At 30.1% G+C, this 22,673-nt stretch overlaps 1 protein-coding gene across 1 annotated transcript in view; it reads right to left on the bottom strand.

Annotated features, from left to right (window-relative positions):
• LOC129976160 (uncharacterized protein CG3556-like) overlaps positions 1-21,544 on the bottom strand; it is a 92,945-nt gene extending 71,401 nt beyond the window's left edge. Inside the window, exon 1 of the mRNA XM_056089589.1 lies at positions 21,426-21,544. Within this exon, the coding sequence (XP_055945564.1) occupies positions 21,426-21,501 (76 nt within the window). The 5' untranslated portion in view covers positions 21,502-21,544. The remainder of the gene's footprint in view (positions 1-21,425) is intronic.
• Between the last annotated feature and the right edge of the window lie 1,129 nt (positions 21,545-22,673).

The following is a 22,673-nucleotide window of genomic DNA, read 5'->3' as shown; positions in this document are numbered from 1 at the left end:
TCAAAAAGTCTGAATGACATAGAAATAGCTGTTTTTTCTATGTCTGCAGGTTCCATGGGAATTTGACAATAAACTCGGAGATCTAATGCGGAATAAATAGTACAGTCTTCTAATTGAGGCGTGAAATCATGCAGGTGGAGTATGAGATATTGATTTGGTAATGTAGCCGAATTTAAAGAACGATAATCCCCGCACAGCCTTTACCCGCCATTCTTTTTCATGACCATGTGTAATGGGCTAGACCAACAGCTGCTGGATGGACGGCATATGCCCTGTTCTAGCATGTTGGCGAGTATCGCTTTGGCGTTTTTTAATTTATCTAGAGCCAATCTACGAACTTTGGATGCTATAGGTGGACCTTTTGTAATAATAGAATGGGTAATTTTCAGAAGATAAGGTTTTGAATTCTCCTTGCAGAGAATTTGTATCTATATCAAGACTATTAATATCCGGGGGGGGGGTTAAAAATGAAGATGGTCCTTTAATTAATTTAACTGGAGCTGATAATGAAGTTAATGGATCAATCAAGCGCTTTCGCTTAATATCGACCAGCAGTCCGTGGTTTTAAGAAAAATCGCTGCAATTATTGTATTCAAGATATCCGCTATGATGAAATTCCACTTGAAACATCTTCTCAAGCCTAAATCTAAACTAATAAGTTGTTTGCCGTAAGTTTTAACTGAACTTGAATTAGCGGCATAAAGTTTAAAATCAGATGGAGACAGTTTATTTGGTTTTATTGGCGGAATAACGGATACATCAGCCCCGGTATCGGTAAGATAATGTTTTCTGCTAGATTTATCAAAAAGAAAGAGGCGGCAATTCATTTGGCTGTAGTCCTCTTCAATCGAACGGCCCGTTAGTTTCCTGAAGTATTTTCAGATGTATTGAACTCGCAAGGCTTATTACAGTTATAAGCATTATTACTAGGGATTGCAATACCGGTATACCGGGATACCGAATACCGGTATTTTGAGCCATTTGTACAATTTTGTAATACCGGTATTCACAAGTTTAAATACCGGTTTTTCGGTATTTACTAGAAATTTTTTTAAATTGTCTCCACTATATGTTCAGGTATCGCGAACATAGCAATGTAGTATACGTTTTTGTTTTTATGTCTCCCTAACTGCCGAAATTAATTAGCTAATTAATGGCTTAATTAATTGCTTAAATCTAAATTAGCGAAACATGGATTACCCTGAAAGAAAATATTGTATCCATAATGACTGATGGAGCAACAATTATGAAAAAAGTTGGAAAATTGATTGGTGCAAATCAGCAGTTGTGCTATGTATATGGAATTCAATTAGTGGTAATAGATGTATTTATACCAATAATATAAAGAACAGAAGAATCCAAATACTGTGGATATAGAAACTTCGTATTCCAACTTTGAAAAGAGTAAGAGTGAGAGTGATATTGACAATGAAGATAATGACAATGTAATTGTTGAAGAAGATATTGCTAATGAGGATGAAATATTGACCTAACAAAAATTGCTTCCTATAATTTATAAAGTTCAAAAAATTGTTAAAATATTTAAACGTTAACCTATAAAAAGGATATATTACTAAAATATGCACTAACTGAAAATAAAACAGAATATATGTTAATATTAGATTCTAAAACACATTGGAACAGTTTACTCCTAATGGTGGAACAATTTTTGAAATTGAGAAATCCAATCCGAAAAGCAATAATCTATATAAACTTGTAAATTAATTTTTTAGATAGTGAATTCAACTTAATATCCAGAACTATATCAGCTCTACTTCCAATAAAACTGACTTTTGAAGCATTATGTAGGAAAGATTCTAATTTATTAACAGCTAATGCAACAATAAATTTCATGTTGCAGTCACTGAAAGAACAGCACACATTTGTATCTGAAGAATTATATATTACATTGAAAAATCGCACAGAAGAAAGGCATACAGAAATAGAAAATGTCTTATGGTATTTACATAATTCTAATGATTTTATAAATGAAAAGGAAAAGAAGAAAAGAAAATAACCAATTCAAATCTGATTAAGTTAGAGTAACGTTTCTTAAAATTTTTTCCCACAAACCTATCCACATTTAGAAGAATTCGGTTCAATTATCGAAGATTATGATGTCACTGCTGTCGATAGTGAAAAGGAATTGTCTCTTGAACAAAAATTAGAATTAGCGATAAATAAAAAAGATTCAGCGAACCAAAATACAATACAGAAATCAGTTATATCCAAAACCATCCGACGAGAAATCGATTTATTTGAAGATGAGGGATTTAGAGGTAAATACTTGGAAAAAGTATATCGCGCATTGCTAACAGTACCACGAACTAGCGTAGATGCCGAAAGAGCGTTTTCGACAGCTGGTAATTTTTACACAAAATTACTTTTCAGGCTTAATGACAGTGCAATTTATGTAATATGTTTTTTTAGATCACATTTCAAAAATTTAATAGTACCACAAACTGAATAGTGATATTTACACTTTTTTTGTGATTTAAATAAATAAGATGTTTTTTTACTTTTTTGTGATTATATACTGTTATAATTTATAAGTTACAAATTATTTTTTGTGATATTTACACTCTCTAACAAAACTGGCAAATAAAAAAAAAGAAATACCTGTTTTTTATTTCTTTTTCCAAAATTTCTAATACCGGTATTAAAACCGGTATCCCGGTATTAAGATTTAAAAAATACCGAATACCGGTATTGAAATTTTGGTCCGGTATTGCAATCCCTAATTATTACCGAATTTACGATGACACCAACATAATCTGCACCGAGAAGAATTCGACCTTGAACGGCTACGATTGCAAAAATTCGCAGAATTTTTGCTACCTCTCGCTATGAAATTGTCAAATTTTCGAGTTAATTCTGCGATGCTAGTTTCCAAAGAATTAATTTTTTCATCCTTAGTGTTATTTGGCTCGGAGGTACTATTAACGGAACATTTTTCTGTCGAACTGTAAATATTGATAATCTTATCTGCCATTTCTGCAATTTTATCTGATGAATCAGTGCTTATAGTAGATAGTATGGCTTGAGCTTGCCGCGGCAAACGCTACAGCCAAAGAGATATTAGTACTTCTTTCGGAGATGGAATTTTCAGCTAAACCATTCATTTGTCGTAATAAATTGGATGGACGTTTATGTCCAAAATTAAGATCAGTCGGTACTTTTTTTAGCTTGGATTCCTCTGTATCGGTTAATCTATTAAGAAATGCATTTTTCAAAGTGTCGTATTTACCATCCATTGGTGGATTTGTTAAAATATCTACGACAAAATCTAGCGCATTTTCGTCTCATGCAGCAATGACGATGTTATATTTGGTTAAATTTTGAGTGATATTACTGTTCGAAAACTATGCCTCGAGTTGCAAAAACCATCATTTTGGATTATGTCTCCAAAAAACTGGTGGTTTTATAGCCACTCTGTTTATTTCTGGATTGCTATTTGCATGGTTAAACTTATATTATCGTTTATGTGTTATCAATCCTATTTGATAAAAGATATAAATCAATTAATAATATTTAAATTGATATGCGCATATCTTTATTGATCGTAATAAAATATTTCAAAATGAAGAAAAGATCACTTCCAAGTTCACCAACATGTGATAACTAAAGAGAAACTGAAGAAGTGCTGTCATACATTAGGTGTGTTCTTGTTAAAATAATTCAATTCAAAATAAGACGGTATGAACATTTAATATTTACATTTATGTATAAAGATCGTAGATTAACAGAGGTAACGATAATGCGTATATCAAATCTTTCGAACACAAGTCAATCTATCAAGCAGAATTGAGTTTTCACACAACTTCTAAGTTCAATAATAAAATGGTTTTAAATTGCGCGTGAGTTTATTTTTAATTCTTCGTTGCTCCATACATCCACCAGGTAGTTCGGACCTGGCTCCAAGCTATTACCATGCTTTACTTGCGCTGTAAAACTTTCTTAGTGATACGATATTAGCATCAAGAGAAGAGTGCAAAATTCGATTACTAGAGCTTTTCGGGATCAAGACTTTTATGAGAGAGGCATTATGAAGCTGTCTTTAAAATGGCAACAATTATAGAATGAAACGGTGCATATTTGACCAAAATTTATATATATATATATATATATATATATATATATATATATATATATATATATATATATATATATATATATATATATATATATATATATATATATATAAAACCAAATTTATTTGTGCTTTCAGTAATCGTTGTTTTATGTGACAATTGTATTTTTTGCTTAGAATTGCACTATAATGGAATAGTTTTGGCAGTAGAGAAAAGCTGAAGAAAAAATTTTAAGCAAATGTTTTAAAATCAGGGCAAATATTCTGAGATTCCTATTCTAGCACTGCATCTACCTAGAACAGGTATCACAGAAACTTACATTTCATTTTCGTTTTCAATGGTTCTTAGTAAAAATCGCTTTATTACTTTTTCAATGGTTCCGGTGCTCAGCTGGTTCGGTATTCTGATTCTCAAATCCATTCACTGTACATCTACTGCAAAGGGCAACCTTTCGAATCGATCATTCAAGAAGTCTGATTCAATTGAATAGAATTTTTTCCGATAAAAATGGCATGGTTTAATCCTTTTTTTAAATAAATGCCTAATACACTTATAAACAAAATATTATAAGAAAAAACGATTTCTAACACTAGATCATTATAAAAGGTGGAGTGAAGAAGGTGAAAGGAAGCATCGAAATCTTTTGTAAAGTGTGAAAGAACGATGAAGATCTGAGCGGAGAGGTTCAATCGAATCTCAGGAAAATGGCAAACATGTCTCACCATTTAATAAACAATAAATGCTTTTATTTGATAGAAAAAAATAATGTGTGGGGAGTTAAGACTTCTTCCGGCCAAACCCTCACGAGGGCAGTCAAGCTGAATATCTGCTTTCTTACCATTTTTTTCCCCTCGCAAAGTGATGCTGCATTTGCTTATTTCTTCTGCGTGTGATTCGGGTGGAGACATCAAACTGAGATATATCACAGCAAGCAAAAAAACCCGTCAAAACCATCTATTTTTTTTTTTTTTTTTTGTCCTAATCCGTTGCTTAGCTGCGTTCCCAGCACGTGCTGCTGAAATGAGTTATGAAGCGTAAAAAGATGCCAAGTTCACCGTCCATCACGGCGCGAGTGTTACTATGGGTTGTGACAAGAGTTTATTTTTTCTCTCTCTCTCTCTCTTAATGGCAGTATTCATATCGGAGTGGAGACGTTCGCAAAGGCATTCAAGATGATAGATGGTCCAAACGAGTCAAGAGAGCCCAGATATTATGTTGGCAAAAGTATTGATTTTCAGGATGTAGGCCATAAAGGATGTTTCTTGCGAATTTTCTTCATTATTATTTTTTGGTTCATATTTAGATCATTGCATTAGAGACTGCATGAAGAGAATTTCCCAACGGAACTGACCTTAAATAAAAATGGAAATGACTTTCACGTAACTGAACTTGTAACATGAAGACTCGCTTGAATATGCATGAAACGATGAGATATTCAATTTCTAGCAACACGAAATGATAACTATGCCTCACAGAGCAGAGCGTCACTTTTGAAGCTATGCGTTTCATGTTCATTCGTTATTTTAGTGCCAAAAAAATAGAGCCAATGAAGTCATTTGCACGCAAAGTTCTATTTTTACATTTCTTATAATTTTGACAATAAATCAGCAGACTTTCCTTCTCTTTACCACCAAGTGATGAACTTGTTATTTTATTCTTAGAAATATTATAATATCTTACTTTTTTTAAAAGTACCCATCTATGAGAATGTATTTTAACTTCAATGCCTTACATCCGTTCATTTAATTCCCCAATAAATCATTTCTTCACCGCCAAATGAGTAAGGTTTCAGTTTTTTTTCCCACTCTAATGAGGCTAGGGTTAACATTTTTCGGCTGATTATTTGAAACGATTCTGTTTATTTTCTTAATGTTTGATGCATTTAAAATTAAACATTGTTAATGAATCGATCTTTCAGATTCATTCTGAAGCACTTTTGAATTAAAATAAAACAGAATAAAGGAAATTAAAAATTTCTAACCTGCATAGCGTTATCCCAACTGGCGTAGAAAAATTCGCTCATTTGCGTTACCAACTGGCGTTGAAAATTCACGCATGCGCATTGTGTTCTGATTGTTGACAACTATTTTAAACGGATGCGGACTTGATTTAAATTATTTTTAGGTTAGTTGTATGCTTTGTATTATATTAATTGTAGATTCATCATTTCCACTTTAATTTAAAGCATAAATTCTACGGGAGCTAACAAAAATTAGAGATACATATTACGTTATGACTGAAGAGCTTTATAATATTATGAGTGAATTATATGACTATCAAAATTTGAAGTTTTAAAATATTTTGATAAAGAAGCTATTAAAGTAGGAATTATATAAAATATTTAATTATTAAAATTTTAACGAGCATTAAGATTGGCAAACCGGCTGGTCGCCAAAGGCGGCTAGTTCTAAATAAATTAATAATATAACAGCGGGAGTGGTCTTCCCAAACTTTCTCGCATACTCTTAAATAAAGGTGTTATCCCAGAGAGGTTCTGTATGGCATTGGCGTACATTCGTTACGAAGTATTAACCTTTGGCATGAATTTAGATTTTTACTGAATCTATCAGGTGATCTTTGGCGATCCACCTCTGGCATGCGGTTAATCATATCAGAAAATCGAATTTGCGTTTTCAAATTTTAAACACGTGTTTTTTCCAAACAATTAAAAACAAAATTTTATACAACCTTTATCGAAAATCCCATACCAAAATGGATACATTTATGACAGTAGGATATTGAGTTACCGAGTTTACCTGTTTCTAAAACTACAGACCGACTGACGTCAACCCCTTGATGGATTTGACTCAAAATCTGCCAGGTGCCTAGACTATAGACGCCAAATTTGTATGTCTAGATTTATTCATCTACTTCTCTTCATTTTGCAGTTATCATGTTCATTTATATTCAAGCAGCTGGACATACAGGCGTCCTTTAAAGGGGAATTTGCTCAATATTTGATAAAAATCTACAAATGTGGCGTAAAGACTGTATACCAAAATGAATCCGTTTAACTCAAACCGTTTGTCAGATATATAACAGACGGACATTTTCCAAAAAAAGCATGTTTCGTCTAAAACGTGGAGACGTCAAAATCTTGATTTCGAATATTTTGAATCGTGAATCATAATAAAAAATAAAAACGCAAGTATATTCACAAAATTATTAAACTAAAAATAAATCATTAACAACATAAAGTTAAAAATGGGTAGAAATGCACAATTCAATTCATCAGCTTATCAAAAGAGGGACCTTACACTAAGCAATGCCCAGGATCCAAAAATGCCTACATTCGCCATACACATATTATTCGACATACTCCATATAAATGGAATACAACATATTCCATTTATAAACTATATTACTTCAGAGATTCATTTTCGGGTTTTGAAAAAAATAAAGTTTGGAGGTTTATCATCGTTCATTAAATAGATAGTTATTCGCCATATTTGTTTCACACGAGAATGAAAGATGATTCAATAGATAAATTTGAATCAAATGCTGAAAGAAACGGATTTTCTTTTTAAATTCTAACATGTCAAAGCTTAAATTCTGGGCCCTTTGGAAATTTTAAAGACTCCATAATTCAATTGGCTATCCAATCGCACAAAAACTAAACATTCTATTGGTTAATAAATGTTTTTTTCCCACAACAAATTCTGGAATCTGACACTTCAGTTCGAAAGTTGCGTGCAGTATTAGAATTTCAATATTGTCTGTCAGGTTTCTAAATGATAAATTATTTTTGTTAGGATTTTAGACTCCATTTATAAACTAAATATTGTTCTTCATTTGGAAATGTAGAACCGACCGGAATTCAGATGAAAAGAAATGAATCAAACAATAATCTGATTGAACAATTATAAGCCTCCTTAGAATGTTTTTTCATAATGCTTAGAATTATATAATATAGTAAAGAGGGGTTATAATGTTTTTTTTAACTTTCTCACATTCAGAGTATTGAGAAAATATATTTAAAAAATTCGAACTCGAGATTGTGATGAATCTCCGCGTTTTAGACATCACTGAGTTCGAAAACTATATTTTTGGAAAATGTTTGTCTGTCTCTGACAAAGATAACTCAAAAACGTTTTCATCTAGACGTTTGCAATTTGTATATGATCTAGACACCAAATTTGTAGATTTCTATAACATTTTGAACAAAATCCATTCAGGGCAAGTCTGTCAATCCCACTGTTCAAATATAGGTTAAAACGATAACTATGAAACGAAGAGAGCTAAATTAATAAATTTCGGTACACAGATTCAACAATTATATTGTCGAGTCCAATGAAATTTGGAGTCATATCCAACAAAGGGTTAAAGGTTTATCGGTCTGTGCTTTCAGAAGCAGAAACTTAAAAACGTAATGACTTATATATATATATCAAAGGGTTACGATACGATTAGATTAGATTGATTGATTGATTGCAATAGAAGTTTTGTGTCAAATTTTAGTTCCAATGGATTAGAAAAAACGCATCTACAACACAAATTCATCTTCTTTGGAGAGGATGCGAGAATTATTTGCGAAGACCACCCCCGCAAGTATCTAAAAAGTAATCCATCTGCAATGAATTGAGAAAAAGTTTTTCGCTTTCCCTTTTATTTTATTGATGATTGGAATTCATAATAAACGAATATTTTGTTTAAAAAATGTTATTTCCATTCGTACTTCTGTTGCATTCAAGACTGCATTGGAAGAATTGCAGAGAAACGAATACAGCAAATATTTTGAAGAAGCATTCGCTTCTAAATAAAAGAAATTAAATAAAATGAGTACAGATTGCCAGTAATCTCAACTTTAGCTTAGTTTGGTTGTATTAACGCCCCGTTTTAAAACAACATTAGGACTATTTTGGGATGGACCTTGTAATTTAGAGCAGCGATCAGATGACGAGGACGACACCCCCCCCCCTTCTCCAAACTTGACACTAATTCCAAATAATGTTCTATAAAATCAATACTAATAAGATTTAGACTAGTTTAAAGTTTACAACTTCGAAGCTTCCGTTCAAGAGTGTCTTAAAATTGAATGGCACAACATTGTGATCACAAAATATGTTGAATCAGAAATCCAAGAAGAAACGAACTTCTTAAATTTTTTCCATTCTCAATATGTAATTTCAGTTCAAATAATTCTCGTTGTTTATACTGCAAACCAAAGGGTCCACTGAGCTAAGTGCATAGTTAGTTTCACCAGAAAGACATCAGAAATGAAAGTGTTTTTTTTTCGGGGGGGGGGGAAGAAAAAAAGGTATGATTTGTTTTCTGGATAAATAGTTTCAAAGACCCGAAATTTCACAATTCATGCTCTTTTCACCGTGTGTAAATGGGCACGAATTGTCGGAAAATGTGTATGTATGTAATATATCAAATGAAATATGAAAAATAAGAGAGTTTAAATATATTGATTAAAGCAGAGGTGGGCATTAAGTCGATTGCAATCGATCGTTGTGCCGCGAAGACATGTTGGGCTGACTGCGTTTACTAAGACCTAAGATGCACATACTAAAAGGAACAAATTTTTGGAACACCGTCGAAAAATTTCAAAAATATTTCCGGCAAATTGTTTGAAAACGGAGGTATATTAAACAAAGAGAAATATTATGAAAAAATCCGAATCCGAGGGACGTTTTCAACAATTTACTTGACTAGAATCAGTTATTAAATCATGTGTTAACCATTTGGCAATGTTGATGTAGAAGAAATAACTGAAAACATAAATATATTCTCTTAAGGAAAACGAAACTTTTCTCTTTCAAAATGGCATCATTTTAAAAGCACGTACTTCAGAATCTAAGAATGACTTTTGGAATCTAATGGACGAAATAAAGTATCTTGCTTTAAAAAAAAGCTCCATATCATTTCACATCGCACTACCTAATTGTGTGAATCTGCATTTTCAACGATGAATTTAATTAAGACCGTTCGTTTCCGTCCCACAGACGGCCACCTAGAATAAGGTGCAAGATGAGCAGTTAGTAATTCAAGATTGGCGGACAATACGCAGACTAAGTCTTCTACTAACTTTAATTAAGATAACTAACTTTAGATGAAAGTGATTTATTTTCTAATGCATTTTGAATTGTTTGATATTAAATGCATCATTTGATATTATTATATTGTGGCTATTATTATTATGTTTGCACTTATGTAGGTAAGTACATATTCTGTATGTATTATTAAGTTATAATAAATATTGTAGGCCAGTTTTTTAGTTCAGCATACCTACGTCACTGGGGGGACCGCAACACCTTGAAAAAATTAGAAGTAGCCCGTACCTTGGAAAAGTATGCCACCCCTGGCTTAAATACTAAATGGCTCATTTATTTTTAAATAAATTCAATAAAAAAAATGTGAACTAAGCAAATTTCAAAATCAAATTTCATTTTCAAGCTGAGCGGATTGACTAACAAAATTTGTGAATTCATTTTATAAGGACACATAAAATATGAAAGTGCACAGTTTTTCGGGGGCGCGAAAGAATAAAAATTGCCGGATCATTATAATTTCTATATAAAACGCTAGCGTACGTGATCTAGAATTCACTTATATTATTTATTATACAATAACGACAGTGAAATGTAAGCAAATTGTTACATGAACTTTCAAGCTGTTTCATTGGATGTTTTTGCAGCTGCACTTAATACAACACTTTGCTAAATAATGAAAATGTGAAATATTATTCTAGAGAAAAGCCGGCATGCCACCAAAAACGAAGATGTAAAAGTAATCAAGAAATGAAAACTAATGGCTTTATACTCCAAAATTATTTTTTCACATAAAAGGTTTTTTTAGATTATCATAAAATTAGAGAAAAAAATCTTTTCAATGTATCAATTTCATTTTTATACAATTTTTCTTTATTCTTAATATTTTTTTAATTTCATTTAATGCACGACCAGTAATGTCATGATGAAATTCAAAATTATCCTTCAAAATGCGTCCTTTTCCTGCTGTGAAAATTAAAATCAAATAATATCTTTTTCCTTGGATATGAAGTCAGAAATGGAATTATCATTTCCGCTTTATTTTGTTGCATATACCTGTTTAACTTACATGCATAATAGAATTTTTTTATTGATTCAATTAAATTCATGTTTTTTTTTAATTTTATCAAACAACAAAGTGCCACTGAGACATTTCATTCCGCATTAGTATTTTAATAGCCTAAAATGTCAGTTAGTCGCCAAAGGCGGCTAGTTTATTATAAAACTGATTGATTAAAAATTATATTTTAAAAATTTTATAAAACTGTGGTGAATTGCATATAAGCCAGTAACAGCGCTTCTAGCCGAACAGCTGTTTTGGTAAAATCGGATCGTTACTGGACTTATATGCAACTCACTGGAGGGAGAGTACTGTGGTGAATTGCAAAACTAATGCTATGAATAAAGCTGTGATTGGATTTCCAAAAGTTTCTCCTACAGAGATGTCAGCTGATTTCACTATTGTTTGTATGTGACAACATTCGGATGAATTTTTTGAAAAACGTTCAAAAATTGTTATATTTTTGAATATTTGCATGAAAAAAGATTGAAAAAAAAACATTTATGAAAGCAAAATACACCACTTAAGTACCAAAAGTTTTTTTAAAAATTGGAAAAAAGGGCATTTTTTGGCTAAATCAAATTACAAAGTAAACATCTTCTAGTTTAGAGGCTTATCAAATGATTTGCTTAACGCTTTGGGGATATTCTTAAGGAATATATTATCAAGCTCTTGAACTAAAAAATAAGCTATTTCTATACATTCTTTAAATATTGTCGTTCTACTGATAAACAACACGAAATTTTCTATTTTTTTTAACATTGTGAAGCATTAAAACAGCCATAAAATACTTCTAAATGAGCAGACTGCTTATTTTCTTGTTCAGGAATTGCAGAGCTTATTAAAAAATTATTATACCAAATTTGAACAAAAAATATGCATCAGATTTTAATTTATGAAGTTTATTGTAAGAAAATGCAATCATATTCTATATGTGAGAAAATAATAAATCTATAAATGTAAAACAGCATTAAAACGTATGTAATTGCAAATATAAAAAACAATGTGACTTCCCAAAAAAATAGACTTAGAAACAAAATTCTAACCGCATTACAACGAAACCTGTTCAAACATTAAAAATTTTAAACAAATAAATTCGTAGTTTCGCAAAAAAAAAAAAAAAAAAAAAAAAAAAAAAAAAAAACTACTTTTAAATGGCTACCTACCATAAATAATTAATGCCACCTGAATCAGCTGGTTCAGATGGAATAGTAGTATTTAACTCCAATTAAATTTCTTACACTTAAATTCATGTTCAGGATTTCATCGACAAACTATTTTTAAGCATCAAATTGTCAAAGCTATTAAAAACATGCTGTTTTGACTTCTTTCGCCTATTCCGTACATGCACCTTCCTAATGGAAACGCGTTCCATGACGCCATTGTGCATTTCCGCGATATTGTTAATTTCTAATTCCTCATGTAAAATTTTGCAGACATTAAATAGTCTCCTTTCTTAGCTTTCAACAATGGTACAAAATGACGCGTTTAAATATTTGATGAAACAATAAAAATGGTTTGATTTTTAAAACGACAATGAAATCTATTTTTGAGAATTCTGAGAAAAAAAAACCATCTTAAAAGAAATTTTAAAAACAGACTTGTGAATTCCTTAAAAAGTTTTTTTTTTTTTAAATTTCAAAACAGTAAAAAAAATGTTTTATAGTATAATATTTTCTGCGGTTATAGCGGGAAAACGATAAAATCTCGCTTATTTTTAATTGATTAAAATTCTAAAGAAAGTTTCAAAAAATTGCTAGAAAATGTATGTTTTCACTTTCCAATATATATTCTGTACCCAATTTGGTGGCTGTACTTCAAACGATTTTATTTGTAGAGCGCTAACAGACACACAGATTTTATTTAATATTTAAAAATCTTTGGTTTCTGTCTAAGAGAGTTATTGTTTTCCCATCACTGATTTTTCAATTCCTACTACTAGTTCACACTCTCCATATAAATTTATATATCTTGTTCAAATTTTCAATCGTTAATACAATACTTTTTATTCATCCACTCAAGTTCAAATGCATTTTTTTAAACTTGTAGTGGATGACACTTGATGTTAATACAGTTGTTTCAAATATTAATTCATTAATTAAAATTTAATTCATTTTAATACTTTAAATAAGTTTTAGCAGCTTGTAATAAAAACTGAAATCAACAGGCAGTAGCTCAATCGGTAAAATGCAAGGCTTTCAGTGTTTTTCAAGTGAAGGTGACGAATGCCAGTTCAGTTCTTGCGAATGTAGGAATTGACTTTATATATATATATTACTTGTTTCTTATAATGCCCAAGAAGAAAATCAAAAGGTTAGTCTCATGAATTGTTACATTTGATTTTTTTAATATCTTTGCTTGATCATTTGGTGACCATTTATTTGGAACTTAACCATTCATTTTTTTTATCCATCAAGTTTAGAATAAACACACCTATCCATTATCATTTCATTTTTCTTTCTTCCTAAATTTGCTTCCATCCTATAGTCTTATATTTATGGCACAGTTCAGCTTCATTTCTTTCTTGAATATTGGTTTTCGAACGAACTCAGTTCATGAACAATGCAATTTCAAATACAAAGAAGAAAAAGCTGTTTTCTTCCTCTTTTTTTTTTTTTTTTTTTTTTGCATTTATGATAGCAGCAGATGATACGTCCCCTCATAACAACGTTTCATCTTATCGAGGGAGGCTGTTTGCAAATCAACACATAAAATGATCACCTGCTAAGATCCGTAAATACGTTTCGATGATACATTTGATTACTTTCAACTGAATAAAAAAAGACTAGAAAATTAATTTTCAATCCAGAAAGAAGAAAACTAAAATATACGATTTCTAAAACGATTAAATCACTGCTCCATAAGTATAAAAAAATATTTGGGTAACCATGTGGCTGTGTTCTACTCTGATTTAGATTGTTCTCATGTTTTCAAAATGGTCGATGAAAAGAAAAAGCAGAATTAGAAATCTAACCTTTTCTGTTCTCAAGACAACTGTGATAGGAATATAAATCAGACCAGCTTTATTTGGATCATTATAAAGACAAAAAGAAAAAAATATCGACAGAATTCTGAGGAAAGGCAATGAAATATTTAAAATAAATTTTCAGAAAACACATTTTTATCAGTGAATAAAAAAATGTTTTTAATTATTTTTAATTTTTGAATTTACTTTTATAGTGAGAATGGAATCTTGAATCAATACCCTCTCCCTCTTAATGAACTGCTAGATAGATTTCTTGGTATGGATTCAATTTTTTTCAGATGATTCGATAATTTAGTTCAAAAAATAATACAATACCGTATCATCTTTTCGTAAATACAATTCCACAACTCTAACATATCAAGAAATGTGCATCTTTGCAAACATCGCAACGAGTCAACTAAATAAATAAATGAAGAAGGAATGATATCAAAATTGCGAATAAACCAGTATGAGAAATGACGAATAAGCCACAGAGTATGGTTATTTTTCTAATTTCTTTTCAAAATCCCGGGTTGAATTTAAATTTCATTGACAATTTTACACTGATCATTATAAAAATCACGCTCAGTAACTGTCATGAAAGAATGACAAATCTCTGAGATGGAAGATGAAATGTTGTACACATTTTTTTTATACTCAGGCAAATTCGAGGCGAGGCAATTAAGAAGAAAATGACGCGGAAGAAGTAATCAGAAAATAAAAATAATAAATAAAAAAAAGATACATTTTTGCGGATTTAGTGGGATAGAGTTACCGAAACCGCCATCCGAGGATCACTGAATGGAATGTTTCAGTCCAAACATCTGTGCAAACATTTAACGTAAATAAAACGTCAATCAAAAAACATTTATTATAGTTGAGATGTTCAAATAATTGATTCTATAGTATTTCAATAAAAAATTTCTTACTCTTCTTCATCATAGGCAATGTAAATAAAAGTAAATGTTGAAGTAACAATTTTTACAAAATAACTTATGTTGCTGCTTAATAATCAGTTCGAAATCGGAAGGAAAAAAATCCAAATATTACTTTGAGAAAAAAAAACTTAAGAGACATTTAAATGGATTCATTTTTTTAAAATGTTAACATGATCTTTCACTTTCATACAGCATTTCTAAATTGTAGTGGAAAGGTTATCCGGTCAGAATTCAAGGTGAGTTGATAACGATATTCCTGAAGAAAGTGACAAGGCTGAATTTGAACTAATATAAATTCTAAAATATAGATACACAACAGTTTTTAGCAAAAATGTCAGAACATGAAACAAGTCAGATTTGCATTACAACAAGGAAGTTAAAAACGCAATGGGCATCTACTTAAGAATATGTCATATAGGATAGATCTTCTTTGCTAGTAAATATGTCATATAAGATATATCAATCAACGTCCTCATATGGAATCAAAACGGAACATTCACACCGATAATATATACACAACCCTATTCATACCGAAACTAATCAAATGACTACCTTTTAAAACAAACTATTTTTTTTCTAATTAAATACAGGTAGTTTGATTTTAATTAAAAACATTAAAATAGTTATTTTAAAAGTAATAATTAAACAAAAAATATCGCATTCTTTTACTTAAAAAAAATAAATTGAATGATATGTAGATAAGATACATTTATATTTAATGCCCATAGCATTTTTACAGACACAGGATGCTTCGAAAGTGAACTTTTCGTAAGAAGAACAGATTTTGATTGCTTTTGCAATCTGACTCTACCAAACGGCCAGCATTCACATCTCGTTGGGTCTTAATCTTTTCTGAACACATTTGCATTTATTTCTAAATAGATATATATAAATCAAATTTTCGTTTATTCTTTCCCTCAATAGGTAAGGGATTATTTTATTTTATCTTTTATTTTTTATTTTATTTTTTTTTTTATTTTATTTTATTTTTTTATTTTTTTTTTTTTTGCCCCGTCTTATATTCACTCATAATAAATCACTGATCACTGATAATATTATGTCTTTTTTATGAGTGATTTCCGCATATTGACACTATCGTAGTCATTATTATTTTAATTTTCGGAAAATTCACCTAAAATTCATTCGCTTTATTTATTTTTTTAAGAGTTAGATGCCTTTTAAGAAATTATGGACATTTAGTGATATTTATCATTTTCATTTTCAAAAAGTTCACCGAGAGTTCTTTACCTGCATTATTTATTTGTTGTAAATATTAGATACGTTTTAGGAATTATTGAATTTTACAAATCATTATTATTTTCATTTCCAAAAATTTTCATTTCCAAAAATCCAGAAACTTGGTGTTAAGACCATTGCCAGATTTCATCCATCCGACTCAAGGCGCTTTTGAGTTATCGTGTTTTATTCCAGAAAATGAAGGCACTTATTAAAATGAAAATTTACTTGCTGGCGCTTACAAAAAGTTCCTAGACTTAATGTTCGTCAACTTTATAACTTACAGAGGTCATAAGTAAGCGAATAATAAGTAATTAGTAATAAGTTAATAAAAAATTAGTAATAAGTTAATAAGTAAGCGATTTCACAAATTTGTAAATGAAGTGTGGTTGAAAAAAGTTCTTGGTTTGTTTGTTTGTTTTTATATGTGAAAAAAAAAATTTGTAATCGGCCCAGTCCACTTTAGATCCTTTTTTCAGATGGCAAAGCAAAGCTGTCTCATTTTCATACACCCAAAATGAGGAACACAAATATTAATTAGTGATAAATAACAAAATTAAAATAGTTATGTAGATCATTTTATCGAAGTGATTCATTTCATTGCAACGAAATATCATTTTTTTTCCTTTCAAATATTAAAGGATCTAAAGAAAATGGAACTCCGAAAAATGTCTCAACCCTTTGACATATATTATGACGCCTTACCTAGATCGGGACCTTAAGTTTCAGGTTGCATTATTTATAAAAAATAAAATCCTCCAATTCAAGAAAAAATTCATTTTGGTGCCAAAGCGATTTCAATAAGTTAAAATGATCATCGATTTTAAATATATTGGCGTAAAGAATGCATAAACAAATCTTCCTCGAGATTTATTAAAGATCGCAAGGCGTCGAAATGTTTCAACTAAAAGATACTGACAAAGCGAAAATTGTGTCTTTATTTTGTGTTCAAACTCTTCTCGCAACTCCACTTTAACAGTATTAACGGGATTAAATTGAGGCGGAAACAGTGATAATTTCTCTCAAATCTTGCTGAGTTTCCACTAAACAATTGAAATAATTCTGTCCGGAGCGAGCAGTGGCATAGTGACAGTAGACTGAAACTGGAGCCAGCAGCGACTTAAGAAGTGGACATAGAGTCCGAGACAGTTTTTCGCTCGTCTCGTCTCTTTGGTTGTAAACAGTGACAGGAAATCATTAAAGTTTTATCTCCATGTCGGCTCCTAAAACTGACAGCGTCTATACACCTTGCCTCCGCCCTTTCCAAAATTGCAAAGCCATTCAGTTATAACAACAATGAGATTAAAATAATTCTATAAGAAATGCTACCTTACTGACGGTGGCTGCGGTGGCCTGGTGGTAAGCTCCCGGCTTCAGAACCGGCAAGTTTCAGGTTCGGGACCCGCTTACACCGAAGAACCGCCGCGTAAATAGATATGGTACACGTTAAATCCATCGGATCCAAACGTCCTTTCGGTGGTGTGGTGTGGAAGTTTGGAGAGGAGGTGCCAGCTCAGGTGTCGTCCTCGTCATCTGACCGCGATTCAAAAGTACGAGGTCCATTCTAAAATTGCTCTAGTGTTGTTTTAATACGGGACTTTAAACTACACTAAATGTTCTGCCATTTTGACAAAATCCTGAATAATTGCATCGAAAAGTAAAAAGTAAATAATTCGATATCTCACAAATTAAAAACAACCGAACGTCCAACACCAGCAGAGATTCTCCGAAGTTTTTATTCTTTCTCTCCTATTGAAAAATATCGAATATTTACTCTGATTTTAAATTAATTGTTTTTGATTGTAATTGCACAAGTTTTCATTTATAAGTAAATTGTTTGCTTAATACATAAATAAATAATGTAAAACTTTGTTAAAACTTTTATCAGTGCATAAAAGGGGGAAATTATTTCATTAAATAAAAAATCTGGAAGTCAAAACAAAAAGCTTGAGATACATACAGAAAAACTGTAAGCAAATAAAAATCATAATCACATCTATGATAAATCTTAGTTTTCTCTTAGTGAATGTTTTGTTTTCTTATGATTATTAGTTATTATTTTATTTCCTGTGCATCATGTTTTTATAAAAAAAAAAAAATCTTATCTATTGATGTTTGATTTTAAATAATTATTTATCTTTTTTTATATTCATCATTTTCTATTTACTTTTTATTTGTTATTTTTTTAATTTATTCATTACGTCTTAAAAATAAAATAAGAAAAAACCTCTGCACCTTAGTCTTATTCGGGAATAGAACACCATTATCCTGATTCTGCAACAACATACGCAAACCACTCATCCCAATCAGCCAATGTTCTTCATGTTTAAACATATATTCTAAACAAACACACAATTTTATTTTAATGAAAATTGCTTCACATTAATATTCTAGATTTCTAAGGATAAATATTTTAATTTATTAAGGTATTTATTTAATATTCTATTGGAATAGTAACTCATTTAGCTGGTATATTCTTACTCTAAAAATAGATTTTTAATAGATTATATTTATATAATTATATTTTCATAATATAATTTTTCACTTTAATTTCTTCATTTAAATTATGCACATAAAAATAAATTTGTAAATTGCAGATTCAAACTGAAATGTTTAGTATAAAAAGAATTATAATTAAATGTATGATATAATTTCACTTTTAACGATTTTTTTTTTTTAATTTTGTGATTTCATCATGTCTAATTTTTTTTATATAATATTGCTTGATCTCAGATTATTTCCTACTTTCTATTACACTAATAAAAGAGTGTTTAAAAGCTTTCAATTTTCGTTATTTTAAAATTATTCAAATTTTTAATGTATTTCGAATTCATAGCTGCAAGTATTATAGAACTTAAAAATTTATAATTTTTAAATTAATTTCTAAATAGCAGTACCTATGTGAAACTAATTATTGGCTAAATGAATGTATTGATTTTTATTCTGAATTCAAAAATTATAAAATATTCAACGGGATTAATAATTAAACAAATTTTTAGAGCTCTAGTGCATGAAAAAAGACAGAGAACAATCGGTTGCAAAATTCAATCCTATCTAATATAAAGCAAGCGCAGTTAAAAGAGAGAGAAAAAAAAAAAGAACGTTTTAAGTAAAAATAAAATTGCTTTTGGAGAATCATTTCCCCAACGCTGACCTTACGTAGAACACGATGAAACTATTTTAGAGGAGAACGATAGTTTGCCATCCTAATTCCTGCGAATATGATTCATTTCCTTTGTGTATAGACTGGTGGTATCAGACGTGCCTGTTTGAAGTGCTGAAAACCGGTCATTTTCAACAAGTCCACATTGTACTTTAAAAAAAAAGAAACTAGATCCAAAGATGAGGAGATATAAAAATAATAGCTCCAAATGATTTCATGTTGGTTCTTAAACTACTCATATTTCCCTTTTTCTTCTGAGTAAATACATAATGTGCAAAAACAAAAACAAAAGAGGGGGCGGGACCTGCATTCTATATTCAACCTGAAGGGAATTACAGGCACTACAGCTGATTCAGCCGGTAGCCATGCCAGGTGCATAATCAAGAAGCGAAATTATTCAGTAAATAATTATGCCAGGTGCAATTACTGAAAGAGAAGAGAGTAATATTATACAAAGGACGATTCATTTCTCAACAAGTGAAATGCTGAAATGGAACTGAAATAGACATTCTGTGACATATTTTTCAACGTTTAATTGCTAAGGAAATATTTTGCATAAAACTGTATTACTAAATATTCCGGCTTAAACTTTGAAAAAGAAATAGAGAAATATTTTTTACACCGAGATAAAAGATATCGCAAAACATTGTTTCAATACATATCAGCAGTGTGGCAAAATTATTAAATTCTTGAATGTAATTTAGTAAACAATTAGAAAATTTAGAAATTACTCTACTACAAAATAAACAATGAGAGAAAAATATTTATAAAATATTGCTGCTCAAATTTATTGTAGTGTGATAAAATAGTGTCAAATAAGTAAAATCTAGTAGAGACAATATCTTTAAAATGTTTTTTTTTCAATCAAGATTTCTAAATTTAGAATGTATCGAGTATATTATTGTTCAGACAATTTCTCTCAGGAAATATAGGTAATTTTAGAGAGATTTATTATGCTTTATTTCTTTAGTTGTATTCTTTAATATACAACATTACACAGCTTTAACAACTTTCATTACCTTGCATTTACCTGTAAATCAGGGAAATGTAAATAGCAGAAAAAACCAAATACCTTATTTAGCATTTAGTGAAATTTAGTTTGAGGAGCCCCTATTGTTGCAAACATCGGAAAACGTCAAATAGGAGAATAAAAACCGAATAACATTGTAACATCTTTTCTATTTTTAAATTTAAGTATGTTTAAGCACATTACTGCATAAACAACTTTTCAGGATACAGTTAAATTTTCTTGGGACTTCTTTTTCAGAGAAAACATATTTTTCATTTAAAAAATTTGCAATTTCAATTCTAATTTATTAAAAGACTTTGTATTTTTTAAAAAAAATAAAGTGTATTAAAAAATTAATTTAATAAATTGTAATTGATTAAAAAACTTAAAAATCCATTCAGATTGTTCAAATAAATTTTCAAAATCGGGATTCCAAATACATATTATTACAATAATATAATTAGAAATCGAAACTCTTAGTGAAGGCGAATGAATTTAGAAATTCATTGAAATTATTTTATCAACATGATTTTACTAAATTAATTTTACAGCTGAAATCCTAAGCTGCAAAATGAATCGACATGAAGTGACAAATATTATTTATATATTATAAGTTAAAAAAGGAATGTTTTAATCCATTACAAAAATGCTGTATCTTTCACTTTTTCGCTAAAGTAAAAATATAGAAATACCGCAAAAATCAGAGTAGTCTAGACTTGTTTTTTAAAGAATTTTTCTCATACCCCGCTACTTAAAAGAAGAAAAAAATGTGTATAACCATATGTTTATCTCGAGCTATTTGGAATTAAACCGGTTAAATATTATTCCATGAAATATTTGAGGAATTTTTTTGCGTAATGTTAAAAGAATCGTTTATTGCTGCAGTCTATAAGTAATTTATGCTATGTACTTAAAACTTTTTTAATTTTTTGCCAGTCAATATAAAAAAAAAAAAAACTTGAATACTCACGGATGTCATTTTGCATGTAACTGGCTGCAGTGCAGACGAAACATGCAGCGCAGAGGGCTAGAAGGCTTGCCGCCATCACAGAGCACAAGAAAGCCACCGATTGAAAAACGAATGCCGCTGTCTTCAAAGCCCTCGCATTGCTTGAACTCTCCGGACAAGGTTGCCGTCGCCAGAGGAGAGTTTTGGCGACTTTTCAGAAAGCCTTGTGCGGAAAGTTATGTTTTGCTTCTCATGTGAATCAAGTGACCAGACATCTCGAACCAGTCCAGTTTTCGATTCTTGGTCCTCTTTGATGTAATCATTATTTGAATTTTTTAAAAAAAAAAAAAAAAAAAAAAAAAAACGTATTACTTTTTTTTTCACAGAAAATTAATAATTTCAATTTCATTTAGGTTTTAAAAATTATTTTTTTGAAAAATTTTCCATTCCCACTTTCATACATAAGATACTGTCAAAGCAAATCAAAGAATTAAATTATGAATTATGCATTCAAATTTGATGAAATAATAATAAAAAAAGTACTTTTTGATGGGGGGTTTTTTGAGGAGGAAAATCGAAATAAAAAACGGTAAATTGGGCAACTACAGTTTTTAAATGAGTATTTACTTTATTAGTTAGTATATTATTCTGCATTAGTTGCATATACAGGGTGTCTCAAAAACCTTGACCGCGACTTTTATTCCTGAAATATTGATCGTAGACATATACTGAAAATTACAAAGTTGCGTAAAAAAAGGTGCAAAATGTTATGAAATCGATTAAAATTTTCACGGGATTAAACTTTAAAAAATACAAAATTTAAATTTTTATACGGAGCCCGTACAAAAAAATTCCCACTGAGTAAAATGTGTCCCATCCTCTAATAAGGTCATGTACAAAATTTTGGAATTTTATCATAAAAATTCTCAAAGATATGTTAAAACAAAGTTGGAGAAGGATCAATCACAAATTAAAATGCAAATATTTACAGCTTCAGTGCAGATGACGCGACGCAGGAATGCATCATAAGAAAATTAAATATGCTTCATATCTTTAGTTTTAAATACAAATTTTAAAATCTATGCTTCCTGAAAAATACTTTAAAATTTTATATCATGAATTAAGAATATAACTTAAAAATAGCACAGTCAGTGAACTTGTAAAAAATCTTATGTAATCTTTCCTTTAAGTTATTATTTCTACACATTTTTAATACTTTTGAATCAATAAATAGTAAAATTATTACTTATTTATTCAATCATTACTTTC

The sequence above is a fragment of the Argiope bruennichi genome, chromosome 7 (assembly GCF_947563725.1).
Source record: "Argiope bruennichi chromosome 7, qqArgBrue1.1, whole genome shotgun sequence".
NCBI lineage: Eukaryota > Metazoa > Arthropoda > Arachnida > Araneae > Araneidae > Argiope > Argiope bruennichi.
The sequence above is the reverse complement of the archived record's forward strand: the minus strand, read 5'-3'. Positions and strand labels throughout refer to the sequence as shown.